Source organism: Falco rusticolus, chromosome 10 (assembly GCF_015220075.1).
Source record: "Falco rusticolus isolate bFalRus1 chromosome 10, bFalRus1.pri, whole genome shotgun sequence".
In the NCBI taxonomy this organism is placed as follows: Eukaryota; Metazoa; Chordata; class Aves; order Falconiformes; family Falconidae; genus Falco; species Falco rusticolus.
In genome coordinates this window covers 21,090,188-21,105,277 of record NC_051196.1, presented here as the reverse complement: position 1 = coordinate 21,105,277, position 15,090 = coordinate 21,090,188, and the positions used below count along the sequence as shown (strand labels likewise).

At 53.2% G+C, this 15,090-nt stretch overlaps 1 protein-coding gene across 2 annotated transcripts in view; it reads right to left on the bottom strand.

The window, feature by feature from the left end:
- CDH22 (cadherin 22) overlaps window positions 1-15,090 on the bottom strand; it is an 86,025-nt gene that overhangs the window by 8,014 nt on the left and 62,921 nt on the right. For both annotated transcript variants that reach the window (XM_037403114.1, XM_037403115.1), the window contains exons 9-11: window positions 14,030-14,166; window positions 6,022-6,143; window positions 5,594-5,708 (exon numbers count right to left, since the gene is read on the bottom strand). In XM_037403114.1, the coding sequence (XP_037259011.1) occupies window positions 5,594-5,708; window positions 6,022-6,143; window positions 14,030-14,166 (374 nt within the window). The remainder of the gene's footprint in view (window positions 1-5,593; window positions 5,709-6,021; window positions 6,144-14,029; window positions 14,167-15,090) is intronic.

Genomic DNA, 15,090 nt, shown 5'->3' with positions numbered 1-15,090 from the left:
AAATACATGTGCACGTTGCAGAGAGGCAGCCACTAACTTCATCTCAGCTGAGACTGCCCAGACAGCGCGTTGCACTGCTGAGCCCCCTCACCTCCAAGTACGGGAAGGAGAAATATTTTCACTGCTGAACCCACAAAGCCAAAATAAAGCAGCCAGTACTTAAATATATTTATCAGCAGCACGACAAACAGCTTTGTTCTGAGAAACCTCAGCTCAGGAAGGGGCTGAGGTCTTGCTCTGCAACCCAAAACTCGGTGCTAGGGAGAGGGACAAAAATCACAACTACAAAACACTATTTCAAACATCATGAAATTACATTTGCTGTCTCAAATGGGCTGACATAAGCGCTTCCTACAGAAGAAAGATCTGCAGAAATCTCACACCTGCACCTGTGACATTGCTCACCAAGGTTGGACACCAGACCGCAGGCTGGCAGAGCGGCCCCCTCCAGGCACTGAGACAGCTCCCACCTCCCACGCACCATGCCCACGGATCCCCAGGCTCCCTGGACAACTGTTTTCTCTGTTGGGTGTTTACACCCGTTATTTGCAAACTTCTGTATTCCCTTCCAAGAAAGATATTCCAGAAAAAACAGTGCTGCTGCCATGCAATGTAGTCTATTTGACCACAGAAGTGAAGAAAATTTTGCCCAGATCTGGGAAAAAGTATCTTAGAAAATGCATCCAAAGCAACCTCCTACAAAACAATGTAATTTGTCTTGGTAGAGTTGTTTCTTTACATGCAGCTGGCCCAAAGCAGTCACTTCAGGATGTATATCTTGGCGTAGATTTGTTTGTATTGGCACAGTCTGAGTCCTTGCAAAGAAAAGCTAGACAGGCCCAACCCTGCAGCCTCTTGTGTCTCTTCTTCTGTAGCAGCTTTCTGCTAAGTCCATTCTTGGGGTCACGAGGTTGAGGAGCAGTGTTTCCCAGGAGGTAGCACTGAAATTTGAGCAGACAATAATCCCCAGCTTTCCTGCATACATGAGTTTGGTTCTCTACGCTTGGGTTTTCCTGCCCAGTCCTCGTCAGGCTGCACTTTGTGCTCAGTCACACCACTCTAAAGGTGGTGCCATGTGCTCTTTGAAGCCCTGAGGCAAACCATTTACTATCCTTGCCATCTTGCTACACAAACTGGCATATCCTCTGAAGGTTTCCTATGCCACCCTCTCCCTGACCACACAGTGATGCTCTCTTGTGCCGCATCATACTACCTTGTGCAATGGACAGGAGATGGCATCTCTGCCTGCTTGAGGAGCAAGTCACCAGACAAGGCAGAAGCCAACACGAGTTGAGTGTGCAGGGACCCATCAATACTGCCATAGGAGGAAAGTTTAGGAATTAAATATACTCTGGTGGTAGTGTAACATCACTAGGAATAATAAAATAATTAAGTCTCTCAGACTCCCTCTCGAAAGAGGCTCTTGGCAGCTTCAAAGACAGACTAATAAACACTTCTCATAACTCAAATGGCAGAAGGCAGCCAGCTACGTCCAGTTTGGATTTCAGGATCCCTGCCCTCTCCCACACTCCCTTCCCCTTCCCCAGCAGCTGTTCCGTAGCACCAGTGCCCGGGCACACCAGCTCCAGGAGGTGCACGCAGCTCCTGGCCAGGCCCATGGCCACGCTGCTGCTGGAGCTGCCCAAAAGCAGCAGATCCCTCCTCCAGCCCCAGGTGGGTGCAGTTGGTAGGAGACGTATTTTTCCCTTTTGCTTCTTCCTTCTCTCAAGTTCTCCGGGTGCCAGGCTGCAGCACCACTGCTGCTCATTTGCCTTTTGCTCAGCCCCTGCAGAGATTCGACGCTCTTTTTCATGCCCCCCGTCTCCTCCCTCAAAAAAAGAACAGCATCTGCACTGCTCGTGCCGAGAACAGCATCCCTGCGGGGCTGGAGACCGCTTCCTCTGTCCTAAGGCAATCCTTGAATCCTAACATTTTGCTTTTGATTGTTATGATTTTCAGATCTTCTATCACCCATTACATGCTCCTAATGAGACCTGCAGAGAGTTCAGACATCTGCTTGCCTAGCCCTTGAGCACCGGAGTCAGTAGCTCCATGTGTCACTCCATATTAGCCAGCACCCCTTCCAGGTTGATGGGCTTGGATGCTTTCTACCATCCCTTCCAACACAATTAGCATTTCTTGGAGAACACGATTTAAGGCTTTAATTGCCTTTGATTTTGATCCTTCTGTGATCAATTTTCTCAGGCCAGAAAGACCAAGCAAAAGGCGAGTTCAGAGGCAGAGGATGGTGAATGCCTTTGGAATGGCACCAGTTGGACCCAGGTGAGGTCAGCTTTTCCAATTCTCTATCTTCCTTCAGGCACTTCATATGCTGGGCATCTTCCTTCTGAATTGCAGCCACTGTTACCACACATGACATTTATTCCTTGTTTGATGAATTAGGAATTGCTTGAGCACTCCCTTAGACAGCACAAAAGCAAGTAAGAAGAGATACCAGTAGGAAACGGCACTGTGTCTGAAAGTCTGGTTCCTGCGAACCAGCTGTAATTCGGCTAACGCAGTCTCCTGCACGGTCACCTTTTGCTCTTGTATCTCTGGCCTGAATCATCAGAGCCGAGGCAGCTCCACATGCAACTGGGAGCTAGCAAGCAGGGCTGCGGGTGTTACCTGCAGGCACGTGCAAGGTCTGTCCCCACTCGGTACAGCTTTGGCTGCAGTGGGGCCTGACCCAGCAGGGTTCAGGCAAGTAGCACCATCGTAACTGTATCGTGGCAGCATCAGACCTGCCATGTGCCCACTTACTAGCAGGTACTCCACAAGCTTATCTGATGGACAGGCTGCCCCATTAACCACCTTGGGCTTTTCTCAAAACCCTCGCAGGCTTCCTCCATGCTGCCCACAAGGAGCCCTAGAAGAGCCCAGGCAGTGTTCAGCGTCTTCTACCCTCCTGTGCTACCCTGCCTGGCTCTGCTCCCACCTGTGTGACAGGGCTCTGCATTTTACCATTTAATCGGCTCTCTTTCTGCTTCCCCAGCCTCCTGCAGGGTCCCTTCTGCCTGCAAGGTGCCTGCCCCAGCAGCCCCCCTGCAACAGCCCCCCTGCGCTGCAGCCAGCTCGGAGCCTCGGACACCTTGTGGCTAAGTCACTGCTGGCTGTAGCCATCCTGCCTGACCAACTGGAGCGAGAACGTTCTTGAGCAGACGCTGGTCCCTGCCATGCTAAGGACAAATCACTCTTCTGAGGTGGCTTTCTGCTGCCTTGTAGGAGCCGAGGGAGGTGGGTGCAAAGCAGAAGAGAGAAGGATTTAAGCAAGAGCTTAGCGAATCCATCTGTGCTGACATCCATCAGTGTCACTCCTTGGCTGCAAAAGCAGTATTTATAAATCACGTTTCAAAACTGGCTACAAATTTGTACAAAGAAACAGATGGGCTGGTGGTAGCAGTTTGTCACCACTGATATTTATATGGAGGAGTAGAGACAAGTGCAAGAGGGGTGAACACACGAAAGGAAGGCAAGGGGGGACAAAGGAGGATGCAGCAAGGGAACCCTTTAGAGCAGGGAGCGAAGGTGAGCACACCCAGTGCGCTCAGTGGACTGAAGAAGCAGGTATGGGAGGAGAAATCAAAGGAGAGAAGATGGCACTAAAACACACACACACATTAGGAGTGAGGGGTGCCTCCATCTGCACAGGCAGCTGCTTCCCCTTGCTGTGGGAGACTGCATTGCTTCGCAATTGGGAGGGTCTCCAAACAAACTGGGAATAACCCTGCAGCAACAGCATTTGTTTTCCCGAGAGCAGAAGGTGGGAGGCAATGCCAGCTTTTACTCATTTTATGCAGTGTTGTACCACATGCAAAGTTTGTGGGATTGTTTAGCATGAAGGATTACCCCGTGCAACAAGAGCCTCACCCACTCAAGAGAGCAGCAGCTCTGGAGGAGGCTGGAGCACAGGAGCCTGTGCCCTGCACCCTCCTGCAATGCCAGCTTTTGGGTCATTGCTGGTGAACCCTGGCTGCCCGAACAGGGGATGCTTGATTGATCCACACACAGCACCTGACAGTGAAGCAGCACCTGATAAACTCCAGACCAGCTGAGCAGCAGTGATGGCTCTGGGATCGCAACCCAGCCGTGGCAGACATCCCAGCTCAGGGCAGGGAGTGGGAGTGCAACCCCAGGCCCCTCGGAGCTTCTGGAGGGGTCTAGGTAGGGATGGACGCCAGGGTGCAACTCAGCACGCTCAAGGACATTTTGATAAATCCCTTCAGAGAAAGTGAAGGAAGTTAATCACTGGATGTGGGGCAAAATCTTGCAGAGGATTAAAGCTTGCTTACACGATAAGAAGCAAAGGTCTTGTGAGCAGCTGCCCCATGAGTGCAGGGGGAGGGACTCAGGTCAGAGACAGCTGCACTCTTTAGGACACAAAGCAACATCAGTCCTTCTACAATTATAACTGAAACTTTTTGTTGAAAGTTCCATTTTGTCTATCCCTAATAATGCTGAGCCAAACTGAGCAAGCAGGATCTTACGTCAGCAGAAGGCTCCTCTGATAAGCTCAGAACAAACTAAATCAGACTTTTGACAGACAAGGCTGCAAAAACAGAGAAGAAAAAAAAATGTAAAAGAACCCCCAAAACAAAGGAAGCATTTCAGTGTGGTCTGCTGGCTTCCATCTGGGCTGGCTTCTATCTGGGCCGGCCCCTTTGACAAGTAAGTGCACATCTGGCTGGAGAAGATCCCAGTTTCTACATGGGTCCCTGCTGTACTTACCACTGCAGTCAGCACCTAAATTCAACCAAAACACCAATAAAAAATACAAAGCGGCCTGGTAAGTACCTTTCTGGATTGTTAATGTCCACACAAACGCAGCCTGACCTTGCAGTCTGCAAAGCCAAACAGTAGCCAGGGCTCAGCCATCAAAACCTGTGTTGCACCTCACTGGTTACAGCAGCAGGTGAGGGTTGAGGCATCGGGACCGGCTCAGCCCAGAGGCACAAAGAACCCAAGAGCTTCCCAGAGGAACAGAAGGGCCCTGCCTGGCTGCATTTCCCAAAGGACTGGATAAACCTTAGGAAATGCAGAGGACGCGTGCTCCTAAGCCACCATCTGGCTCCGCTGGCCAGGTCCCAGAGGATCCACCACAGCTGAGGGCTGGCTGTTGCACGGCCCCACTGCCTTCTGAGCTGCTCCCATGTGCCAGGGGCTGCCCACCCGCACAGTAGCCCCAGGATGACCCCTGCTCCAGGATTTACCTTGAACAAGGATAAATCATAATGCTCAACAGAGGAACGTGTTCATCTGTAAATCCACATCATCTCCTTGCCTGCAGGCAAGTTAGAGATTTCGCATCAAGACAGGGACTGAAAACCCTGGAAACACTGAAGGCTAACCAGACAGCACAAGAAGAGCTCTGGACTTGTCTGTAGCAGAGAAGAAAGTGACAGAGCCTCCCTGAGGAAATCCAAACCGCTATCTGACCAGCCCCCCCATTTCAGGTTGGCAAGGAGCCTTGCAGAGTGCCCAAAGCACCCCGAGCTCCACCTGGCACAGATGGACCATAAGCCCACAGCCCCGCAGCCAGCTGTGCCACTCAGCCAGGAGGCTGCAGCACTGGGAAGGGTGCGGCAGGGCTTACCCTTAATATCCAGCAGAGAAAAATGGTGGTTGTTGGCTTCAGGTGCCAGAGTGAAGTAGAAATGATGGCCACTCTGAGGCTCATCGCGGTCCACGACGCTTATTGTCTGGATCAGCTGTGGGGAGAAAGCCAAGGTGAGATCAGTGCTGCCTCCTCAGCCTCCCCCACCAGCCCTGCTCACAGGGTCCGGTCCAGCAAAGCATCACTGGGTTCTGCCACAGAAAGGGATGAGCCTTTGCCCCTGTAGATGGGCTTAGCTGTAGGACACCAACGAAGTTGTTCCCAGTGTGACAGCAACTGCACAGGAAGATATTCAGGCAGAAGGGGAAGGATGGCTGGCTGGTACTGGTCCAGAGCACTGCTCAAGGCACAAGACTGCTGCAGGCACTGACCAAAACCCGGGAGAAGGGCTGGGGGACACCTGCTACCTGGCCTGGCTTGGCATCCTCGCACACTGCAGCTTCATAGGGGGTGGCGAGCTCAGGTGGATTGTCATTGACGTCCAGGATACGGATACGGAGAGAGGCTCTTGACACCTGTGAGTGATTATCTGAAACGAAAAAGGAAGCAGAGCTTCAGCAGGAAGTGCCATGTGCTGCTAGCAGGGAGCAAACCCTCCACGTCCCTGCCGCCCAGAGCCCAGCACAGCTGCTGCCAGCGCAGAGGGTCACGCAGCACCGCACCTCTGCCTGCCCATGGCACAGACTGGCGCTGCAGGCCGGCGGTGCCCACAGAGCATCGCTCAGCCCTGCCCCACCTGTTTTCCAGTGAAGAAACCCAACTGCTGGGCTGTGTTCCAAGGACTCCCAAAATGCTGCTGTTGGCCTGATCCACCCCTGGAAAGCCCCCAAGCAAGTCCCCACATAAAGGCCACGCCGCTGATGAGCATCTGTGCTGCAGCCAGACAGCACTGAGAGGGGACAAGCAAACTCAGATGCGAGAACATCACAGCCTGGCTTGGATCCTGACCCTCACACCCCAGGAGCTAGCAGCAAGGCTAAGAGACGAGCGAGCAGAGCCAGGATGTGAAACGGGGGATCAACTAAGAGCAGCGGGCAGTGATGAAATCTGCCACATGCACCTCCACCACGCCCAGACAATCTGGGGTTGAACCCTCTCTGTCAAGGTGTGAGGCTCCTGCCCTGGGACCCAGGCCTCGCACACTGACACCGGCTTTTGCATTGCCAGCAGCAGCTTGAACCTGAACTAGCACCATCTGCCAGCCAGCACAGGGGGTCACATGGCAAGACCTAGGGCAACCCCTATAGCCCTGCCCTTGGCAGCCCGTGCCTCATGCGGGCAGCAGTCCAGGGGGGCTCACAGCCCACCCCCCTCCCATGGGGCACACGGAGCCACCAGCTGCACCCTCCTGTGCTGTTCCAGGCTCACATGACACATGGGACAGGGATCACATTTACAGCTCCCTTCACTGCAGTGCTGCTCTACCCCACACACGCACCGCAAAGGTACATTGAGCCCTCGCTATAAAATTATAAATCACTCTGGAGGGCCTAATGTTTTCTGGAGCACCTCATGCGCTTCCAAACATAAGAACTCCCTCACACTCCATCTCCTTTGTTTTACCCAGAGGTTGCAACTGTGACAGACCCAATGCCTCTCTCCTTGCAGCTCTGCTGCCTGTTTGTCTATAAAATTAATGCTGGCCCCCGCAGATCAGGTGGGGGAGGACCCAGGGGAGAGATTTAGTGCTGCTCCATAATTAGCCAGGAACCTAAGCCCTCTCCCCAGAGCTGCCTTCACCCTGTTCTCCTGTTATCACTCCCTCTCACCCAGACCAGCTGCTCTGGTGATTAGATGCTTGTTTTCAGGGGAGGGAGGCAGAAGTCGTGACTAAAAGCCTGGAACTATGCGTTATTTTAAAAGCCGTGTTGGTGCAGTGAAATAAACTGCAACTGCTTTCAGGGGAGAGGAAGGGGGAGACAGCGGGGCAGGAAGGGATGTGCCTGATGCCCACCATGGCCACAAATGAGCAGGAGGAGAAAGGGTTCAATTTCTGAAAGAAGAAGGATGACAGCATCTCATCACCCTCTCTTCGGCGCACAGGAAGATGGATAACTATCCCTGCTGCTCAGCTCTGGAGCAAGCCGGCATTGCCCTGGAGGCACTGCCGAGAGAAAGATGAGGAAAAGCAGAAAGAGAAAGGAGAAAGAAGAGCCTGGGACCCCATTCCTTCTCTTTCCTAACTGCGATCGGGAGGAGTGGTTCCTCTCCCAATACCCCACAGTGCCCAAGCCGGCTGCTAGCAGGAGCTGGTGCCAGTGCTGCTGAACTCTACCCAGGACCTCTGGGCTTGGCATGTGCTGTGGAGGCTCTGCAGGGCCAGGCTGGGACACCTGGGCAACCCAGAGCACAGTAGTTTCCCTTCAAGATCACCTCTCTCAGCTGCATCAGGAGGGATGTGCTCAGCGTATTTAGAGATGGATGTAACCATAGGCCCATTCTCTTCCACAGCATCAGTGACCAGCTGCCAGGAGTGTTTTATGCTGTGCACGTGAGTGGGGTCATCCATGCGCCACTGCACAGTGCCAAGGACCCGCACTGACCCCTCTGCCAGAGCCATAACTAATGTCCCAGTCCCCTGAGCGCAGCTCAAAGCACAGTTGTCCTTTCTGAATGCACCCTGTCGTAAAGAAGCCCTCCTTTTGCCTCTTCCAAAATTGCTGAAGCCTGAGGCTCAGGCTTACTCCTGGCTCAGTGACAGGGTTAAAATTTGATGTCTCCAAGAACATAAAGGTTAGAAATGCAACCACTGCATCGTTGTCAGCTCTTCCAGTGAGGCACACATCGACTTCTTTTGGCCGTACCATGATCTATTTGAAGGTTCCTCAATTGCTTTCTTTATCAACCTCCCTCTTCCTTTGAGCCAGTACCTAGATTTAAGGGTGGAGAATATGAAAAATGGTTGGATGTATTTGAAACAAGTTATCTCCAAAACACCTCTGAAGTATGTTTTCTGTAACTGTGTGGCATAAACTGAATTTATGACGGTCAGAAGCCTGATTAAGATTGTTGGAGTACATCTGTGCTGACAGGCGTGATGCCCCTAACTAATGCAGACTTCACATCCACAAAGCTAAAAGCTCTGACCTGTGTTCCTCTGCATGGCACAGAAATACACACAGACGCCCCTACACATGCTCAGCAGTCATGTACTCCTGCCAGGCAGAGCAGCAGGCTGGGTGGATGAGGGCTGTCGAAGGCACAGCAGTGTGCCCCCGCAGGGCTCTGCCAAGCGGCACCTGGCCAGGGGATGGGGCGCAGGGCTGCACGTGCCAGGCTGAGCACAACTGGAGAGGGAAAAAAAAAGTAATCTTCCATTGCAGCATCTCTCCTCGGTAGCTGGAAAGCTCAGCTGACTGACATGCAAATTAGTTTAATTATTTCTTCTTCTAAAATAAATTATATTTTGCAGTGGCTGCAATATGTTGTGTCAGGCAAAATTACATTCAATATTTTTAAACTAATTGATGTCAGCCTTGAGAAAACCTGATTGACAGCAGCGAGGAAACTAGGCTGCTACCTAAACGCTTTCCTAAATTAAAATTAAACATGCCGTTTTTCTGCATTTCCTTCAGGAGTTGGAATGCTATTAATCTGAAAAGACTGAGGTAAGACATGGAAAACACACAGAACAAGGGGGACATGCTGGAAACACAGCAGCTGCAGTATGGGAGCTCCAGGCTGATGACTGGCAGCTGCCTTTGCCAAAATGGGCTCCTTTATTTTGGAGCTGCTAGGGCCGGAGGACAGAGCTCTGCCCATCACCTCCATGCTGCAGCGTCTGCACTTTCCTCACTGCTACAAACAGCGCAGCTCAGGACAAGCAACAAGCACAGGCCAGACCCCTCTGTGCCGAGGTGCTGCTCGGTGGGACGGGCAGCAGCTATGGAGCAGGGGAAAGCCAGTCCTGCTGCACGGAGACACTGGAGACTGAGACTCAGATGCTCCAGCTGGATCTTCAGCCACATCCCAAAGTATTCTTTTCTTAATTAATCACGAAAGTAATCTGAACAGGACAATATCCTTGGCGTTTTGCATCTGATTGTTTAAGACAGCAGCTTGCCATCTTGCTGGGTTCTGGACAACCGACTGCCTGCAGGACTGACGCAGAGCACAATTGGGCAACTGCTCTCAAGCGCTGGCAGCTTTGCAGCAGCAGCTTACAGTAATGGGAAAGCATTGCTGAGATGCCCAGCCACCCTGCTGTGGCAGGGAAGAGGAGATCCATGGTTACTGCTGCACTGAGATCCAGTCCTTACCCCTTCAGATCCTTACACATACTCACAATAAAGCACTTTGCATTTTTACACCCAAACCTCTACTGTGAGGCTCTCAGTCCAACCGCTGCTGAAGCACACATACCATCTGCACTCCTGCCTGCATACATAGCCATGCAGTGATATCACACCGTCACACATTCTGCAGCTTTCCTGGGGTCTGAAACATATTTTGAGGGAAGCCCAGAGGACTGTGGGCTGCTGCTTGTGGCTCAGCACCCGGGGAAGCACAGCTCAGGGACGCTGTCGGGCAGTGTACGACCCACCCTCTTCTGCCTCAAGACCCAATTGGTACAATAATGCGTTCCAAATTTTTATATCAGTAGGGAAGCCAGAAGAGGCAGGGTGGAATTTATTCCTCACTGTCTCAGCAAACTGGGAGAAAAAAATGCAGAATAGATGATGGGGATGGGCCACGCTGCTTTCCAGCACTCAGGCCACGGCTGTGAAGCACAGGGTGCTTTTGTAGATGTCAGAGCAGCTGCCTGACTGCAAAGCAGAGCACTGATGGCAAGGACGAAGCAGGGGCACGCCAGGGGTATGGCTCATTGGACACAGGCAGCTACACCAGAGGCTGAAACTGGAAACGTGGCTCCCAGCTGGGGGGAAGCAAAGCGGAAGCAGCAGTTAAGCCAAGTAACATATAAATGGCTCTCACCTCTCCTGAGTCCTGCCCAAACTCAGCAGCATGAGAGTCATTAAATCGCATCCAAACACAATGCTCTGATTAAAACCAGTCTCCAGGAGGAAGATTTATCATCTCAATTACCAGCAGTGGACACAGCAGTCAAGGCCTCATCATTTTACATGAGCAAAGAGCAAAACAAGAAGAGAATCACTAATATTAGCCCAAGGAAGGTAAACAGCTTGTGAGTGAGATGAAGATTTATCTCTGGAAATACTTGGCCTGGTCCCAGGCCAGCCTTGCTGAACAGTCCCCATGCTTCCTGCTGGCTGCCACGTGGTGAGGCCAAATATTCTGCTGGTCACCCACCAGCTGAGGCAGCTCACGCTGGGGAGTGCCTGTCCCACCGGGGGGACCTGCCCCTCCTGCCAGCAGCGGGCAGCCCAGCAGCTGTCTTCTGTGGCTTTTCTTACTGCTCCTTCGATGCAAATACACTGTCCTTGGTTATCTGGTAGGGCATGCACCCCTGGACATGATCTCTGCTGCAGCAGTGCAGGGTCCCAGATGAGGCTCTCAAAGGTGGTGGGGGACAGCTCTTGCATCAAGCTGCTCAAACCTGACAGGCTGCCTGCTGGCACAGGTGCTGTCAGCAGGCAAGCCTTCCATCAGCTGCCCTCTGTTAAGCCCTTGCCAGGACAGTCCTGCCAGCAGACAGGGAGGGCAGCTGGAGAAGGCTATAGAGAGGCAAGACCTTGGTGCGCTCCAGGCCACATGCCCATGCACCATGGGAATCGTGCAGGCATTAGCTTCCCAGCAGCCTCGACTAGCTGGGGGGCCAGGCCTGAGCCCAGGCAGCAGGATGCCTGGTCAACTTACTCCATTACTCCTGCAAGGTTTACATTTCATTGAGAAAGGAAGAATATTTTACCACTTGCCTCTACTGGAGTTGACAGCATCCTGCCCAGCCACGCAGCAGACCCCGCAGCAGCCAGCTGCAACCTGTACGCCACAGCAAACACCACAGGGCCCTGACAGCTCCCCCAGCCCCAGGCACCTGCGTGCCAGGAACTGCCACACCAATGCCAGGAACTGCCACACCGATGCCAGGAACTGCCACACCGATGCCAGGACGGAGGCTCCCAGCCACCCCGTGCTCTGCGCCCATGCTGCTGCAGCTGATCCCACTGCGCCAGGCACAGCCTGACAGCTGCTGCACGGCCCTGCGCTGAAACCCCTCTATCAGTTGGAAGGCTGTACCTTTACAACTGCCCTTTCCACTAGAGGATTCAGACATAAATTGTACTTTAAATTCAATATCAGTCATTAATATTTCATGATTACAAAATGTTAAGGATAATGTCACTGGGAGGAATGTCTGGGCAGTTAAAACGGATGAGTCAGAGCACTGAAGAGTCTCCCTGGCTTTTGAAGCGATCTAGCCTGACAGGCTTCCCTGCCGGAGGGGAGCCGCAGCATTTACTGACTTGTTCTGAAACCCTAGCTGCTGCGTGTAAATATTGTCCTTCTGATTCTTGTCACCTCACATTTCCTCTGGATGCCGAGTTGTGCTGCAATGCTGTGATGCCCTCCCCCTGGCCACTGCTGGCAGAGCCCCCCGCAGAGCCCCCAGGACGTGCCACAGCTCTGCAGTGGGTGACCCCCACTCTGGTGCGGCTGGGCAGTGTGGGCACGCGTGCCCGTCCCTGCCTGACACCAGGTCACCCAGCTGGCATGCACAAAACATCAGCACTGAGGGTCTTGGGACATGCAGCAGAGCCAGGGACATCCCCCCGGGGCAGCGGGGGTCTGGCCAGGGCTGCTGGCCCCTTGCCTGGCCAGAGCAGATGGCTGCTGCTGTGGCAGGGTGACCCTGCAGCAGGAACCGATCTCTAGGCTCCAAGTCAGCCCCTGACCTGGCTCCTTGAGTGAGAAGAGCATCTTCCTGCTCAGGACCAAGCAAAGAGAACCAGAACTCCTGAGGGGTGTCTCAGAGTGAAGCCGGGGGAAGGCTCCTGCCCGCAGGCAGACAGGCAGATGTCAGAAGGTGCTTTGCACCACGGCAGCAGCCTGGCACCAGCTGCCATGGGGTGGCAGAGCACAGCATGTCCGAGGCTGCCCTGGCGGCTTGTGCATCCGAAATGTGGAAGACTTTGAAGAATACGGCAAAGTGTTCCTGCTTCCCAGCATGGTGCCTGGAATTAAAGCCCCTGCTCCATCTTCACAGAGGAACGCAGAGCACTCCCTGGGGCCCAGAGGGCCCGATCCACCACCACACATGGGAATATGCAGAGCCCATGAGCCAAGGCACTGTGCAAACATGATGGAGGGCAGCAGGATGCCCCAAGGGCAGCTTCCTACCTGCAGCAGAACACCCACAGGGAAGTGAAGCTTACCCTTTGCTGCTATTATTTTCTTTTCATTCATCAAGAGGAGTTTATTCACAGCTCCTCTGAGCAGCAGGACCCAGGTTTGCTCTATTCTTTCTTAAATGGAGAAGAAGAGACAAACAGAACTGTGCTGGAAGCACCCACGCCAGGCTCCGTTGCCCCCACCACATGGAGAGAAGATAAACCAACAAAACATGCAAAGCCACTAAGCTGTTCCCTCCCTGGGCAATCCCAGTTGGGTGTGAGAAGTTTTGGCAGTTACTGTAAATACAGGCTAAAGGATAGCACAGCCATAGGGGAAGGAAAAGACCATCACCACGGCTCTCGTGGGAGGGTCAGAAAGGAGCTCAATTTTGGAAGAGGACAAAAGAGCTTCCCCTCATCCTCTGCCTGAGGCTTTTCCTGGTGGGCTGCAGGGCGAGGCCAAGTGCTGCGGCCAGAGCTGGAGCAGCCCAGCAGCACCAACCCTGGCAGCAGTGCTGCTCCCCGTGCCCAGCACAGGGGCTTGGGGACACTCTGCCCCCACAGCCCCTTCCCACTGCTGCAGTGCAGGGACCTCCCGGCCTCTCCTTGCCGTGCCTTGCCAAGCCTGCAGCCACACCAGGGGCAGGGAGACCAAGGAGCAAGGGCATGGGAGGCATCCAGAGCCACAAACCCTGTGTGCAGGTACAGCCGGCAAGTCCCAACCACCATGAGTCTGCAGCAGAAGCAAGTGCTGGCAGTTATCTGTGCCACAGTTGATGGGCATCCACCCACAGCACATGGCTGAACAGGGGGGATGCAGGTGATGTGAACGCAGACCCCTGGGAACCCCCAGAACCGCTCAGCAGGTGTGAATGTAGGGAGTGAGCTGCACAGGGATGACAGGCAGAGCTGGTGCATAGATAACAAATTTGATTAGTGTTCATCAAATATACTATTCAACCATGCTCCCTTATTAATGCTCAAGTCTGGAAGAGTATTTTTAGGTTGTCTAGGGAGATGTCAGACTTAGTGCTGCTGCGTTATTTTTTTTTAATTCAGTGTTAACACTTGCCTCTTGGTCACCTCTGCAGTGAATGCACCCATATTTCCCCCTCTGCCCCAGCACAGACTGTTCGCTCCACACAGCATTCTTCCATCTCACCTGCTTCCATTGCCAGGACAGTGATGTTGTGCCACCCTGCTGTCTCCCGGTCTAGGACCTTTCCTGTCACAATGGCACCTGTGTTGGCATCGATATCAAAGATCCTCTCAGCATCTGTGCTGCGGTCGATGGCATACCTGAGATCAGGCAAAAGGGGAAACAGTCAACAGCTGGATGTGCCAAACCCAACCTTGCCACCAGCCCCAAAAATATAGGAATGTAACGCAACCGGCCCTGTATCACCACTCTCACTTTTCCTCTGCTGCACACGAAGGCCACGCTTCTACCAGGCCGCAAGTGCAGGGCCCTCAAGTAAAACTCAAGTGTGGCTTTTGGTGCATAAAGCGGAACTAAGCACAGGCTGTGGACAAGGGGAAAAACCTGCTCTGATGGGAACCTTATGCTCAGGACAGACAGAGCGATACAGAAATCACGGGCTGTAACTCCACTCATGACCCTGAAAAGCTTCTGAGCTTTAAGTTCAGGAAAAACACCAACCGAAAGTGGAGGAAGGCACCCCTGCTTGAGAAGCCCATCACCCCCCCCAACCCCCTCTCCTGATCCTGCCACAGCACCCACCCAAGTGAGAGACCTGAAGGACCACAGAGCAACACGTGGGCGGGCTGTGAGCCAGACCTGCAGCTACAGCAGTTACAAATGGCAAGGTCTCCTCCAAATCCAGACCGAACCTGTGCAACTGGAGCAAGAACCCTGGCACAGAGCAGTGGGCAACAGCCAGCATCCTCACAGCCAACACAGCACATCATCCCCAGCACCCCTGAGATTTGCCACAGTTTGGGCTTCCCAGTTTCACAGGAACAGGCTGCAGAGCTCCTCCAGCTCTGACTGGCTCCAGCTGCTCAGCAGAGACCCTTCACACACAGCTATCATTCTTCTCCTTCAGCTGCTCCAGCGCTGCCCCAAACAGCACAAGGAGCACCACACCAACAGTCCACCCACTCCCTGTGTCACCTCTTCCCAAAGAGCAACCTCACAGATCACGAGAAGGATCACACACCGGGGGTTTAGCCCTGCACCTTAGCCATGACACCACAACCGCA